The sequence below is a fragment of the Rhinoraja longicauda genome, chromosome 1 (genome assembly GCF_053455715.1).
Source record: "Rhinoraja longicauda isolate Sanriku21f chromosome 1, sRhiLon1.1, whole genome shotgun sequence".
In the NCBI taxonomy this organism is placed as follows: Eukaryota; Metazoa; Chordata; class Chondrichthyes; order Rajiformes; family Arhynchobatidae; genus Rhinoraja; species Rhinoraja longicauda.
The window spans coordinates 1378107-1393769 of NC_135953.1; the positions used below are offsets into that span (position 1 = coordinate 1378107).

A 15663-nucleotide genomic window follows, 5' to 3' on the forward strand; every position below is an offset into this window, starting at 1 on the left:
TTAACAGTGCCCGGTGTGGCTCGGACGCGGGGCCTAACATCGCCCGGCGCGGCTCGGCCGCGGGGCCTAACATCGCCCGGCACGGCTCTGCCGCGGGACTTTTCATCGCCGGTGCGGCTCGGCCGCTGGACTTAACAGTGCCCGATGCGGCTCGGCCGCGGGGCCATCCGCGCGGCTCGGCCGCGGGACCTAACATCGCTGGTGCGGCTCGGCTGCGGGACCTAACATCGCCCGGTGCGGCTCGGCCGCTGGACTTAACAGTGCCCGGTGCGGCTTGGCCGCGGGGCCTTCCATCGCCCGGCTCGGCCGCGAGACGTTTCAGCGCCCGGTGCGGCTCGGCCGCGGGGACTTCCATCCCCTTGCGGGGACTGTGCGGGTCGGTCGGGGACGAGCTGTCTGTCCGTGGGCGTGGGGAAGAGAGTGGAAGTTTTGTTGCCTCCATCACAGTGAGGGGGTGTTTGGAGTCACTGTGATGGACGTTTGTGTTGGGGTCATGTGTCTTGTGTTCTTTTTTTTTGTGTGACTGCTATGTAATTTTGGTACCGAATGACAAATAAAGCTCTGTTGACTGTTGACCTTCTGTATTATTCCCAGAAATACCTGCCATTGTTGTTCCACCGTCTTCCCTGCTAGGGTCTCTTTCCAGTCAACTGGCCAGCTCCTCTCTCATGCCTCCATAGTCCCCCTTGCTCAACTGCAACACTGAGACTTCCGATTTTCACTTCTCCCTCTCAATTTGTAGATCACTGCCTCCTAATGGCTCTTTTACCTTGAGTTCCCTTATCAAATCCAGAATTGCTTTCTCCCTGGTAGGCTCCAGTACAAACTGCTCTAAGAATCCATCTCAGAGACACTCCACAAACTCCCTTTCTTGGGGTCCATTACCAAGTTGATTTTCCCAGTCCACCTGCATGTTGAAAACTCCCATAACCACTCTAGCATTATCTTTGCGACATGCTAATTTCAACTCTTGATTCAACTTGCACCCTATATCCAGGCTACTGGATACCTTTACAATTCCTCAATTTTATCCACAGTGACTCTACATTGTCAGTCCCAATGTCACCCCTCGCAAGGCACTGATTTCCATCCCTCACCAACAGAGCTACCCCACTGCCTCTGCCCACCTGCCAGTCCTTTCTATAGGACTTATAACCCTGAATATTCAGTTCCCAGTCCCGATCCTTCTGCAGCCACATCTCTGTAATTCCCACAATGTCATATCTACCAATCTTTAACTGAGCCTCAAGCTCATCCACTTTGCTTCTTATACTTCGCGCATTCATATATAATACTTTTAATCCCTTACTCACCTCACGTGCTAGTCAGAGTAGGAATAGGAGGATATTTCATATGAATACGTGGCGTGAAAAATGGTGCAAGGGGGAGGGATTCAAATTTTTAGGACATTGGAACCAGTTCTGGGAGAGGTGGGACCAGTACAAACAGGACGGTCTGCACCTGAGCTGGAATGGAACCAATGTCCTAGGGGGAGTGTTTGCTAGTGCTGTCGGGGAGGATTTAAACTAATGTGGCAGGGGGATGGGAGCTGGAGCAGAGAGACAGAGGGGTGTAAAATGAGGGTAGAAGCAACAGGTAGCAAGGTGAAAAGTAAAAGTGGCAGGCAGACAAATCCAGGGCAAAAATCAAAAAGGGCCACTTTTCAACAAGGGGTAAGAGAGTTGTAAAAACAAGCCTGAAGGCTTTGTGTCTCAATGCAAGGAGTATACGTAATAAGGTGGATGAATTAAATGTGGAGATAGTTATTAATGATTATGATATAGTTGGGATTACGGAGACATGGCTCCAGGGTGACCAAGGCTGGGAGCTCAACATCCAGGGATATTCTATATTCAGGCGGGATAGACAGAAAGGAAAAGGAGGTGGGGTAGCGTTACTGGTTAGAGAGGAGATTAAAGCAGTGGAAAGGAAGGACATTAGCTTGGAGGAAGTGGAATCGATATGGGTAGAGCTACGAAACACTAAGGGGCAGAAAACGCTAGTGGGAGTTGTGTACAGGCCACCTAACAGCAGTAGGGAGGTTGGGGATGGCATCAAGCAGGAAATTAGAAATGCATGCACTAAAGGCGCAGCAGTTATAATGGGTGATTTCAATCTACATATAGATTGGGTGAACCAAACTGGCAGGGGTGCTGAGGAAGAGGATTTCTTGGAATGTTTGAGAGATGGTTTTCTAAACCAACATGTCGAGGAACCAATGAGAGAACAGGCCATTCTAGACTGGGTATTGAGTAATGAGGAAGGGTTAGTTAGCAGTCTTGTTGTGCGAGGCCCCTTGGGCAAGAGTGATCATAATATGGTAGAGTTCTTCATTAGGATGGAGAGTGACAAAGTCGATACAGAAACAAGTGTTCTGAACTTAAAGAAAGGTAACTTTGAGGGTATGAGGCGTGAATTGTCCAAGATAGACTGGCGATTGATGCTGAAAGGGTTGACGGTGGACATGCAATGGAAGGCATTTAAAGGTCGCATGGATGAACTACAACAAGTGTTCATCCCAGTTTGGCAAAAGAACAAACCAGGAAAGGTAGTGCATCCGTGGCCAGCAAGGGAAATCAAGGATAGTATTAAAACAAAAGATGAAGCATACAGATTAGCCAGAAAAAGTAGCATACCAGAGGACTGGGAGAAATTCAGAGTCCAGCAGAGGAGGACAAATGGCTTAATTAGGAAAGGGAAAATAGACTACGAGGGAAAACTGGCAAGGAACATAAAAACAGACTGCAAAAGCTTTTATAGATATGTCAAGAGAAAAAGATTAGTTAAGGCAAATGTAGGTCCCTTGCAGTCGGAAACAGGTGAATTGATCATAGGGAACAAGGAGATGGCAGACCAATTGAACAAATACTTTGGTTCTGTCTTCACTAAGGAAGACATAAACCGTCTGCCGGAAATAGCGGGGGACCGGGGGTGTAAAGAGATGGAGGAACTGAGGGAAATCCAGGTTAGTCGAGAAGTGGTGTTAGGTAAATTAAATGGATTAAAGGCAGATAAATCCCCAGGGCCAGATAGGCTGCATCCCAGAGTGCTTAAGGAAGTAGCCTCAGAAATAGTGGATGCATTAGTTATAATTTTTCAAAACTCTTTAGATTCTGGATTAGTTCCTGAGGACTGGAGGGTAGCTAATGTAATCCCACTTTTTAAAAAGGGAAGGAGAGAGAAAACGGGGAATTATAGACCAGTTAGCCTAACATCGGTAGTGGGGAAAATGCTAGAGTCAGTTATTAAATATGTGATAGCATTACATTTGGAAAGTGGTGAAATCATCGGACAAAGTCAGCATGGATTTACCAAAGGCAAATCATGTCTGACGAATCTTATAGAATTTTTCGAGGATGTAACTAGTAGAGTGGATAAGGGAGAACCAGTCGATGTGTTATATCTGGACTTTCAGAAGGCCTTCGACAAGGTCCCACATAGGAGATTGGTGTACAAACTTAAAGCACACGGTATTGAGGGTTCAGTGTTGAGGTGGATAGAAAATTGGTTGGCGGACAGGAAGCAAAGAGTAGGAATAAACGGGTCCTTTTCGGAATGGCAGGCAGTGACTAGTGGGGTACCGCAAGGCTCAGTGCTGGGACCCCAGTTATTTACAGTGTATATTAATGATTTGGACGAGGAAATTGAATGCAACATCTCTAAGTTTGCGGATGACACGAAGCTGGGTGGCAGTGTTAGCTGCGAGGAGGATGCTAGGAGGCTGCAGAGTGACTTGGATAGATTAGGCGAGTGGGCAAATGCATGGCAGATGCAATATAATGTGGATAAATGTGAGGTTATCCACTTTGGCGGCAAGAACAGGAAAGCAGAGTATTACCTGAATGGTGACCGATTGGGAGAGGGGGAGATGCAACGTGACCTGGGTGTCATGGTGCACCAGTCATTGAAAGCAAGCATGCAGGTGCAGCAGGCAGTGAATATAGCGAATGGTATGTTGGCATTCATAGCAAGAGGATTTGAGTTTAGGAGCAGGAGAGGTTCTGCTGCCGTTGTACAGGGCCTTGGTGAGACCGCACCTGGAGTATTGTGTGCAGTTTTGGTCTCCTAACCTGAGGAAAGACGTTCTTGCCTTAGAGGGAGTACAGAGAAGGTTCACCAGATTGATCCCTGGGATGGCGGGACTTACATATGAGGAAAGACTAGATAGACTGGGCTTGTACTCGCTGGAATTTAGAAGACTGAGGGGGGATCTTATAGAAACATATAAAATTCTTAAGGGGTTGGAGAGGCTAGATGCGGGAAGATTGTTCCCGATGTTGGGGGAATCCAGAACCAGGGGTCACAGCTTAAGGATAAGGGGGAAGTCTTTTTGGACCGAGATGAGAAAACATTTCTTCACACAGAGTGGTGAGTCTGTGGAATTCTCTGCCACAGAAGGTAGTTGAGGCCAGTTCATTGGCTATATTTAAGAGGGAGTTAGATGTGGCCCTTTTTGCTAAAGGGATCAGGGGGTATGGAGAGAAGGCAGGTACAGGCTACTGAGCTGAATGATCAGCCATGATCATATTGAATGGCGGTGCAGACTCGAAGGGCCGAATGGCCTACTCCTGCACCTATTTTCTATCATATCATATCATATCATATATATACAGCCGGAAACAGGCCTTTTCGGCCCTCCAAGTCCGTGCCGCCCAGCGATCACCGTACATTAACACTATCCTACACCCACTAAGGACAATTTTTACATTTACCCAGCCAATTAACCTACATACCTGCACGTCTATGTTTCTATGTTTCTATTTTTCACCTTTCACATCGTTTCCCATTACACTTGGCCCTATTCTCCTATCCCTTTGTGTGCTTTCTGTCCTCTGATGTTTACATATTCTGTTGTGCTGCTCCAAGTATCACAACACGGTAGTGCAGCGGTAGAGTTGCTGCCTACAGTGCTTACGGCGCCGGAGAGCCGGGTTTGATCCTGACTACGGGTGTTTGTATGGCGTTTGTACGTTCTCCCCGTGACTGCATGGGTTTTCTTCGAGATCTTCAGTTTCCTCCCACATTCCAAAGACGTGCGGGTTTATAGGTTAATTGGCTTGGTATAAATAGTATGTGGATAGTGCTACTGTGCGGGGATCGCTGGTCGGCGCGGACTCGGTGGGTCAAAGGGCTTGTTTCCACGCTGTATCTCTACACTAAACTGAAGTAAGAATTTCTGGTTCTGGTTGATTACTGCGCAAACACCTCATAAGTGGTTATCTGTTCTATCTGGAACATATGACAATAAAATGCTCTTGATTTGACTCTCTTGACTAGTTCCCAGCGTTTTTCCCACTGCCCCTCTTGAATAGAGGCACAATATTTGCCACCCTCTAAATTCCCAGCACCTCACCTTTATTTAATGACGGCTCTGAAATTGCAGCCCAGCAATTTCCTCTCTAGCTTCCCACTTCCTCTAGTGTTTTTTAACACTTGGGTCCTCGTAACAAGAGGAGTTGAGTATAGGAGCAAAGAGGTCCTTCAGCAGTTGTACCGGGCCCTGGTGAGACCGCACCTGGAGTACTGTGTGCAGTTTTGGTCTCCAAATTTGAGGAAGGATGTTCTTGCTATGGAGGGCGTGCAGCGTAGGTTCACTAGATTAATTCCCGGAATGGCGGGACTGTCGTATGTTGAAAGGCTGGAGCGATTGGGCTTGTATACACTGGAATTTAGAAGGATGAGGGGGGATCTTATTGAAACATATAAGATAATTAGGGGATTGGACACATTAGAGGCAGATAACATGTTCCCAATGTTGGGGGAGTCCAGAACAAGGGGCCACAGTTTGAGAATAAGGGGTAGGCCATTTAGAACGGAGATGAGGAAGAACTTTTTCAGTCAGAGGGTGGTGAAGGTGTGGAATTCTCTGCCTCAGAAGGCAGTGGAGGCCAGTTCGTTGGATGCTTTCAAGAGAGAGCTGGATAGAGCTCTTAAGGATAGCGGAGTGAGGGGGTATGGGGAGAAGGCAGGAACGGGGTACTGATTGATAGTGATCAGCCATGATCGCATTGAATGGCGGTGCTGGCTCGAAGGGCTGAATGGCCTACTCCTGCACCTATTGTCTATTGTCTATTGTCTATTGTCTATTGAAACCAGTTGCAAAGTTGAAATATTCCTACCCCGTTCCTGGTGTCATGATACATTCAGCATTTGTGTATGGGCATTTACAGTGCCGCTCATAGGTGTCGTGAGACATTCCGAGATTGTGTCCGAGCTCGTGGGAGAACGTTGCAGTAATTGACAGAAAGCTGCGACCACCGTCCTGGGAGAAGAGCAGAATCAATATCTTTATTACAATCCAATATTATTTCTCTGGACTTACTTAAGGCATTCGCATAGATTTATTAGCACCTACAAGAACTCGGCATAAAATAGTAGACAGTGAAAATGGTTTTCAAGAATTGCAGTGGGATCTTGATCAGCCGGACAAATGGGCAGAGGAACGGCAAATGGAGTTTAACTCAGATGTGGAACATGTTGCACTTTGGGAAGGTGAACTCGGGCATGACCTTCACAGTGGTAGGTTCCTTGAGAGTGTTGTAGACCAGAGAGATCGAGGAATACAGATACAGAGTTCCTTGAAAGTGGCATCTCAGTTAGATAGGGTGGTGAGAAGGCTTTTGGCATGCTGGTCTTCATCAGTCGGGGAATTGAATATAAACGTTGGGATGTTATGTAGTTCTTGGTTCTTGGTCCTCCAAAATATTCCAAATGGAATTTACACTGGAGGTGGCGGAGTATGGACTTAAGCAAGAAGGGCAAGATGGGCTTCTTGGAGAAGAAGAGCTGCCTTAAATTTAGTTGCAAGTAGTTATGCAAGCTGTATTTGGAGTATTGTGTTCCAGTTTAGGAATGATACCATTAAGCTAAAAAAAGTGCAGCATATTGCCAGGGTTCAAGGGACTGAACTATAGGGAGAGGTTAGGCAGGCTAGGACTTTATTCCTTGGAGTGGAGGCTGAGGGGTGATCTTATAGTGGTGTACAAAATCATGATAAGAATAGACAGGGGAATCAAGAACCAGGAGACAAAGGTTCAAGGTGAAAGTATAAAGATTTAACAAGAACCTGAGGTGCAACCTTTCATTCAGAGGGTGCTGGGTATATGAAATGAGCTGCCAGAGGAGGTAGGAAAGAAAACTGCAGATGCTGGTATAAATGCAAGGTAGACACAAAATGCTGGAGTAACTCAGCGGGTCAGACAGCATCTGTGGAGAGAAGGAATGCGTGACGTTTTGGGTCACGACCCTTCTTCAGCCTGAAGACAGGTCTCGACCCGAAACGTCACCCATTCCTTCTCTCCAGAGATGCTGCCTGACCCGCTGTTACTCCAGCATTTTGTGTGTACCAGAGGAGGTAGTTGAGGCAGGTACTGTGACAACATTTAAACACATTTGGAAAGATACATGCATACGAAAGGTTAAGAGGAATATAGGTCAAAACCAGGCAAATGCGACTAGATTAGATGAAGCATGTTGGCCAGCATAGCTGAGTTGGACCAAAGGGCCTGTCCCTGTGCTGTCCGCGTGGTCTGACTGCGCTCGGCTCAGATGACGCTGAGCTTTCACACTCCTGTGAGTGAGGGGTTGGTCCAGTGGCCCTGAGTTCCCATCAATCCCACTGGTCAGCACCAGCACTGGTGGTGTGAGTGGTCTGGCACTACAGTTGCCAACTGTCCCGTATGAGCCAGGACATCCCACATTTTGGGCTAAATTAGTTTGTTGCGAACGGGACCACCCTTGTCCCTTATCAGTATGGTTACCAATTTCCTCACTCCCAAAAAAGGGCCAAGGTGACATCACCACCCCACGCCCCACGTGACCTCACCCAGCCAGCGGCCACGTGCTCCCGCTCCACCAATGGCGGCCACCTGGGCCGGGAGGAGGGTTGTTACGCAACCTGCGTTGCGATTCCTGGGAGCCCCTAACAGAGGCTGCATAGCAACCCGCCTCCCGGCCCGGGCGGCCGCCATTGATGGAGCTGGAACACGTGGCTACTGGCTGGGTGAGGTGACGTGGGGCGCGGGGCGGTGATGTCACCTTGGCCCGTCGTTGGGAGTGAGGAAGTTGGCAACCCTATCTGGCACTCAGGCCTTTCCAATTAACCAAGGGCAGTGCACTGGGAAGGAGCAAGCAAGAGGAACGACTGCTCACCAGGTTGACTCCTCCAGATGATGTGTCATAACATATGGTGCCAAAAGTTGCCAGCCCAAGAATGCCTTCTGCAAAATCGCCGCCTCTGGAAAATAGAAATCAAAGTTCAGCACTTGGGATTTCCCTGCGACAAAATAGACCAGTTAAAAGATAGAGCTCTAGGGGCTAGCGGAATCAGGGGATATGGGGAGAAGGCAGGTACGGGGTACTGATTGAGAATGATCAGCCATGATCATTCACAAAGGCATACAGGTATGTAGGTTAATTGACTGGGTAAATGTAAAAATTGTCCCTAGTGTGTGTAGGATAGTGTTAATGTGCGGAGATCGCTGGGCGGCTCGGACTCGGTGGGCCGAAGGGCCTGTTTCCACGCTGTATCTCTAAATCTAAATCTAAAAATCACAATGAATGGCAGTGCTGGCTCGAAGGGCCAAATGGCCTCCTCCTGCACCTATTTTCAATGTTTCTATGTTTCTAAAAAGGCAAGTCGCACAGGATGGCTACTTGGCTAATTAACAGCTGCAGATAAAAGGAAGGTATGCCCAAGTAAAACAGCTGAAGTCATAGTGAGAGTAGCCAATCACAGGCAGGTGGGATTAGTGTAGATGGGGCATGTTGGTCAGCATGGGCAAGTTGGGCCGAAGGACCTGTTTACATTCTGTATGACCATGACTTGGCTGTATGGATTCAGAACTGGCTTACTCATAGAAGAGGGATGTGATGGAAGATGAATATTCAGGCTGGAGGTCTGTGACCAGTGGAGTTTGCAGGGATCTGTGCTGACAACACTACTGTTTGTGATATAAACATAAATGTAGATGGGTTGGTGAATACGTTTGCCGATGACACCAAAATTGGAGGAATTGCAGACATGGATGAATGCTGTCAGAAGCATTCTGAATGCTGTTAAAACTGAGGTGAGAAGGTACTTTTTCACCCAGAGATTTGTGAATTTGTGGAATTCTCTGCCACAGAGGGCAGTGGAGGCCAAATCACTGGATGAATTTAAGAGACAGTTAGATAGAGCTCTGGGGGCTAGTGGAATTAAGGGATATGGGGAGAAGTTTGGCACAGGTTACTGATTGTGAATGATCAGCCATGATCACAATGAATGGCAGTGCTGGCTCGAAGGGCCGAATGGCCTCCTCTTGCACCTATTTTCTATGTTTCTAAGATACAGCAGGCAAGAGATCAGCTGAAAATGTGGGCTAAGGAATGGCAGATGGAGTTTAACCTGTGTATCAAGACTTTCACAAAGCCTTTGATAAGGTCCCACGTGGGAGATTGGTGAGCAAAATTAGAGCACATGGATAGAGAATTGGTTGGCAGACAGGAAGCAAAGAGTAGGAATAAACGGGTCCTTTTCAGAATGGCAGGCAGTGGTGAGTGGAGTCCTGTGGATTAGATTTTTTAGATTTAGATTTAGGGTAGCTAATGTTATCCCACTTTTTAAGAAAGGAGGGAGAGAGAAAATGGGAACTTATAGACCAGTTAGTCTGACATCAGTGGTGGGGAAGATGCTGGAGTCAATTATAAAAGACGAAATTGCGGAGCATTTGGATAGCAGTAACAGGATCAATCCGAGTCAGCATGGATTTACGAAGGGGAAATCATGCTTGACTAATCTACTGGAATTTTTTGAGGATGTAACTAGGAAAATTGACAGGGGAGAGCCGGTGGATGTGGTGTACCTCGACTTTCAGAAAGCATTTGACAAGGTCCCACACAGCAGATTGGTGGGCAAAATTAGAGCACATGGTATTGGAGGTAGGGTACTGACATGGATAGAAAATTGGTTGACAGACAGAAAGCAAAGAGTGGGGGATAAATGGGTCCCTTTCAGAATGGCAGGCAGTGACTAGTGGGGTACCGCAAGGCTCGGTGCTGGGACCGCAGCTATTTACAATATACATAAATGACTTGGATAAAGGGATTAAAAGTACCATTAGCAAATTTGCAGATGATACAAAGCTGAGTTGCAGTGTGAACTGTGAGGAAGATGCTATGAGTTTGGGTGACTTGGACAGGTTGTGTGAGTGGGCAGATTCATGGCAGATGCAATTTAATGTGGATGAATGTGAGAATATCCACTTTGGTTGTAAGAATAGGAAGGCAGATTATTATCTGAATGGTGCAGGAGGAGGCCATTCAGCCCTTCGAGCCAGCACAGCCATTCAATGTGATCATGGCTGATCATTCTCAATCAGTACGCCGTTCCTGCCTTCTCCCCATACCCCCTGACTCCGCTATCCTTAAGAGCTCTATCCAGCTCTCTCTTGAATGCATTCAGAGAATTGGCCTCCATTGCCTTCTGAGGCAGAGAATTCCACAGATTCACAACTCTGACTGAAAAGGTTTTTCCTCATCTCAGTTCTAAATGGCCTTGTTCTGGACTCCCCCAACATTGGGAACATGTTTCCTGCCTCAAACATGTCCAACCCCTTAATAATCTTATACGTTTCGATAAGATCTCCTCTCATCCTTCTAAATTCCAGTGTATACAAGCCTAGTCGCTCCAGTCTTTCAAAATATGATAGTCCCGCCATTCCGGGAATTTCCGGGAATTAACCAGGTAAACCTATGCTGCACGCCCTCAATAGCAAGAATATCCTTCCTCAAATTTGGAGACCAAATCTGCACACAGTACTCCAGGTGTGGTCTCACAAGGGCCCTGTACAACTGCAGAAGGACCTCTTTGCTCCTATACTCAACTCCTCTTGTTATGAAGGCCATGATTCCATTGGCTTTCTTCACTGCCTGCTGTACCTGCATGCTTCCTTTCAGTGACTGATGCACTAGGACACCCAGATCTCGTTGTACGTCCCCTTTTCCTAACTTGACACCATTCAGATAATACTCTGCCTTCCTATTCTTACCACCAAAGTGGATAACCTCACACTTATCCACATTAAACTGCATCTGCCATGCATCCGCCCACTCACACAACCTGTCCAAGTCACCCTGCAACCTCATAGCATCTTCCTCACAGTTCACACTACCACCCAGCTTTGTATCATCTGCAAATTTGCTAATGGTACTTTTAATCCCTTCCAATGAGGAAAGATTGGAAAGACAGGGCTTGTATTCACTGGAATTTAGAAGGATGAGAGGGGATCTTATGGAGACGTATAAAATTATAAAAGAACTTTGTGTGCAGGTCGGGTAAAGCAGCAGCGAGAACGACCGTTGGCTGGACTTGGTGAGTCACAGGTAGAGCAGGTATAAAAAGGATGCAAACGGCACTTCAGCAGTCTTTGAGTGCAGGTCGGGCAATAGACAATAGGTGCAGGAGGAGGCCATTCGGCCCTTCGAGCCAGCACCGCCATTCAATGTGATCATAGCTGATCATTCTCAATCAGTACCCCGTTCCTGCCTTCCCCCCGTACCCCCTGACTCCGCTATCCTTAAGAGCTCTATCTAGCTCTCTCTTGAATGCATTCAGAGAATTGGCCTCCACTGCCTTCTGAGGCAGAGAATGCCACAGATTCACAACTCTCTGACTGAAAAAGCACATACCTTCAAGCTCATCAGAGGAAGGAAGGTCAGGAGTGAGTGTGGGATTGGCTGAACAATTAGATTGGAAGATTGATAAATTGGACAATTAGTCAATTTAGCATCTGATATCAGCAAGGTTTGCTCAAGGGGGGTGGCCCTGTCAAGGGAAGTGCCCTGTGAGTAAAGTCTGAGTCTTTGGCTGCGAGTCTTTGACGTGGAGGCTGAGGGAGGCGGCCACACCAAATGCTGGAGAGGGCGAGACGCAAGAAGGCATTGCCAAGCAAGCTGATTCAGTGTGATGCTTGCAGGATGTGGGAGGTCAGGGACACTGGCTGCTGGTGCCTCTGGCTGCTACAAATGTAAGAAGTGTATCTAGGTACAGCTCCTGAAGGACCGTGTTGGGGAACTGGAGAAGCAAGTGGATGACCCCAGGTTCGTCTGAGAAACGGACTCGTTCCTGGACAAGTCCTACAGTGAGATTGTTACACCAAAGGTACTGGAAGAGAGAAGGTGGGTGATGGTGAGAAAGGGAAGGAAACATGGAGTGCAAGGGTCCCCGGGTGTTGTGCCTCTGGAGAACAGGTTCACCCACTTGGAAGCTGTCGGGGAAGAAGACATTGCCACACTGAGCGGCAGACTGGCCTGCGAAGCAAAACGTGCTGTTGAGCCAAAACCAAAGAGGCCGACGTCAGGCAACCCCGTGGTAGTAGGGGACTCCATTGTGAGAGGTACGGACAGGGGTTTCTGCAGCAACAGGCGGGATTCGAGGATGGTGCTAGGACCAAGGATGTCACGGACAGAGTGCAGGAAATCCTCGAGGTGAACAGCCGGAAGTGGTAGTGCATGTCAACACAAACGATGTCGGAAAGAAGGGGATGAATATTCTGCAGCGTGACTTTAGAGAGCTCGGAAAAATGCTGAAAAGCAGGACCTCCAGGGTGGTTATCTCCGGTTTGCTTCCAGTTCCTCGTGATGGTGAGAGCAGGAACAGGGAGATACAGGACCTGAATGTGTGGCTGAGGAACTGGTGCAGGGGGCAGGGATTTAGATTCTTAGATCACTGGAATCTGTTTTGGGGTAAGGGGGAAATTGTACAAAAGGGACGGATTGCACCTTAACAGGTGGGGGACCAGCATTCTGGCAGGCAGGTTTGCCACTGCTGCACGGGTGGGTTTAAACTAAATAGTCAAGTCAAGTCAAGTCAATTTATGTGTATAGCACATTTAAAAACAACCCACGTTGACCAAAGTGCTGTACATCTGACCAGGAAAAAAAAGAAACATACAGTGGCAGGCAGCCAAACACAACGGCGCGGCCATCTTGAACAAAATGTTAATTCAATCACCCACAGTCCAACAATAAAAGCACTAAACAGGCACCCAAAATTACCCAACCCCAAAAAACCCCCAAAACACAGTCCAACAATAAAAGCATTAAATAGGCATTCAAATCACACACCCCAAAACCCCCAAAAACACAGTCCAACAATAAAAGCATCAAACAGGCACTCAAACCACCCAACCCCAAAAACACACAAAAAAAATAGGGGGGGGGGTGTCAAATGGGATAGTCAAGGATGGAGTTAAAGGGAAAGAGAGTAAAGGGATAGTTAATGACCCCAGAATTAACGGGAAAGAAAGCTGACAAAGGGATAGGAGAGAGTGGCCAAGTGTAACAGGGATCGATGTGAAGGGTGAGATGAGTAAGGAATTAAAGGTATTGTATATAAATCCGCAACGTATAAGAAGTAAAGTAGATGAGCTTGAGGCTCAGTTAGAGGTTGGTAGATATGACATTGTGGGGATTACAGAGACGTGGCTGCAGGAGGATCGGGCCTGGGAACTTAATATTCACGGTTATACATCCTATAGAAAGGACTGGCAGGTGGGCGGAGGCAGTGGGGTAGCTCTGCTGGTGAGGGACGAAATTCAGTCCCTTGTGAGGGGTGACATAGGGACTGACGAGGTAGAGTCACTGTGGATAGAGTTGAGGAATTGTAAAGGCAGGAAGACACTAATTGGAGTTATCTACAGACCCCCAAATAGTAACCCGGATGTAGGGTGTAAGATGCAGCAGGAGTTAAAACTGGCATGTAACAAAGGTAATGCCACTGTGGTGATGGGGGATTTCAATATGCAGGTAGACTGGGAAAATCAGGTTGGTTCTGGACCCCAAGAAAGAGAGTTTGTAGAGTGCCTCCGAGATGGATTCTTAGAGCAGCTTGTATTGGAGCCAACCAGAGAAAAGGTAATTCTGGATTTAGTGTTGTCCAATGAACCAGATTTGATAAGAGAACTCGAGGTAAAGGAACCGCTTGGAGGTAGAGATTGTAATATGATTAGTTTTAATCTGCTATTTGAGAAAGAGAAGGTTAAATCGGAAGTGTCAGTGTTGCAGTTGAACAATGGGGACTATGAAGGCATGAGAGAGGAGCTGGCCAAGGTCGACTGGAAAGGCATCCTAGCAGGATTGACGGTGGAACAGCAATGGCAGGAATTTCTGGGCATAATCCATATAACCATATAACAACTACAGCACGGAAACAGGCCCGTTCGGCCCTACCAGTCCACGCCGACCACTCTCTCTGACCTAGTCTCATCTACCTGCTCTCAGACCATAACCCTCCAATCCCCTCTCATCCATATACCTATCCAATTTACTCTTAAATAATAAAATTGAGCCTGCCTCCACCACTTCCACCGGAAGCCCATTCCATACAGCCACCACCCTCTGAGTAAAGAAGTTACCCCTCATGTAACCCCTAAACTTTTGTCCCTCAATTCTAAAGTTATGTCCCCTTGTTGGAATCTTCCCCACTCTCAAGGGGAAAAGCCTACCCACGTCAACTTTGTCCGTCCCTCTTAAAATTTTTAAAACCTCTATCAAGTCCCCCCTCAACCTTCTACGCTCCAAAGAATAAAGACCCAACCTGTTCAACCTCTCTCTGTAGCTTAAGTGCTGAAACCTAGGCAACATTCTAGTAAATCTCCTCTGTACCCAATCCGGAAGATGCAGGATCATTTCATTCCAAAGAGGAAGAAAGATTCTTAGGGGAGTAAGAGGCAACCATTGCCAACAAGGGAAGTTACGAATGGAATAAAACTATAAGAAAAGATGTATAACACAGCAAAAGGTAGCCGGAAGCCAGAGGATTGGGAAACTTTCAAAGGACAACAGAAGGTAACAAAAAGGGCAATGCAGGCTGAAAAGATGAAGTACGAGGGGAAGCTGGCCAAGAATATAAAGAAGGACAGTAAAAACTTTTTTAGGTATGTTAAGAGAAAAAGTTTAGTAAAGACAAATGTGGGTCCTTCAAGGCAGAAACAGGTGAAATTATTATGGGTAACAAGGAAATGGTGGAAGAGTTGAACAGGTACTTTGGTTCTGTCTTCACTAAGGAAGACACAAACAATCTCCCAGATGTACTAGAGGACAGAGGATCTAGGAAGACAGAGGAACTGAAAGAAATTTGCATTATGCGAGAAATAGTATTGGGTAGACTGATGGGACTGAAGGATGATAAATCCCCAGGGCCTGATGGTCTGCATCCCAGGGCACTCAAGGAGGTGGCTGTAGAAATAGTGGACACATTGGTGATCATTTTCCTATGTTCTATAGATTCAGGATCCGTTCCTGTGGATTGGAGGATAGCTAATGTTATCCCACTTTTCAAGAAAGGAGCGAGAGAGAAAACGGGGAATTACAGACCAGTTAGCCTGACATCGGTGGTGGGGAAGATGGTGGAGTCAATTATTAAAGAAGTAATAACGAGACATTTGGATAGCAGTAAAAGGATAAGTCCAAGTCAGCATGGATTTATGAAAGGGAAATCATGCTTGACTAATCTTCTGGAATTTTTTGAGGATGTGACAAGTAAAATGGATGAAGGGGAGCCAGTGGATGTAGTGTATCTAGACTTTGATAAGGTCCCACACGGGAGATTGGTGAGCAAAATTAGAGCACATGGTATTGGGGGTAGGGTGTTGACATGGATAGAAAATTGGTTGGCAGACAGGA

At 47.0% G+C, this 15663-nt stretch overlaps 1 protein-coding gene across 1 annotated transcript in view; it reads right to left on the reverse strand.

Annotated features, from left to right (window-relative positions):
* Positions 1 to 15663, reverse strand: part of LOC144598413 (disintegrin and metalloproteinase domain-containing protein 12-like) — a 117739-nt gene that overhangs the window by 60981 nt on the left and 41095 nt on the right. The window contains exons 10-11 of the mRNA XM_078408576.1: positions 8152 to 8236; positions 6120 to 6262 (exon numbers count right to left, since the gene is read on the reverse strand). Coding sequence (XP_078264702.1) covers positions 6120 to 6262; positions 8152 to 8236 — 228 coding nt within the window. The remainder of the gene's footprint in view (positions 1 to 6119; positions 6263 to 8151; positions 8237 to 15663) is intronic.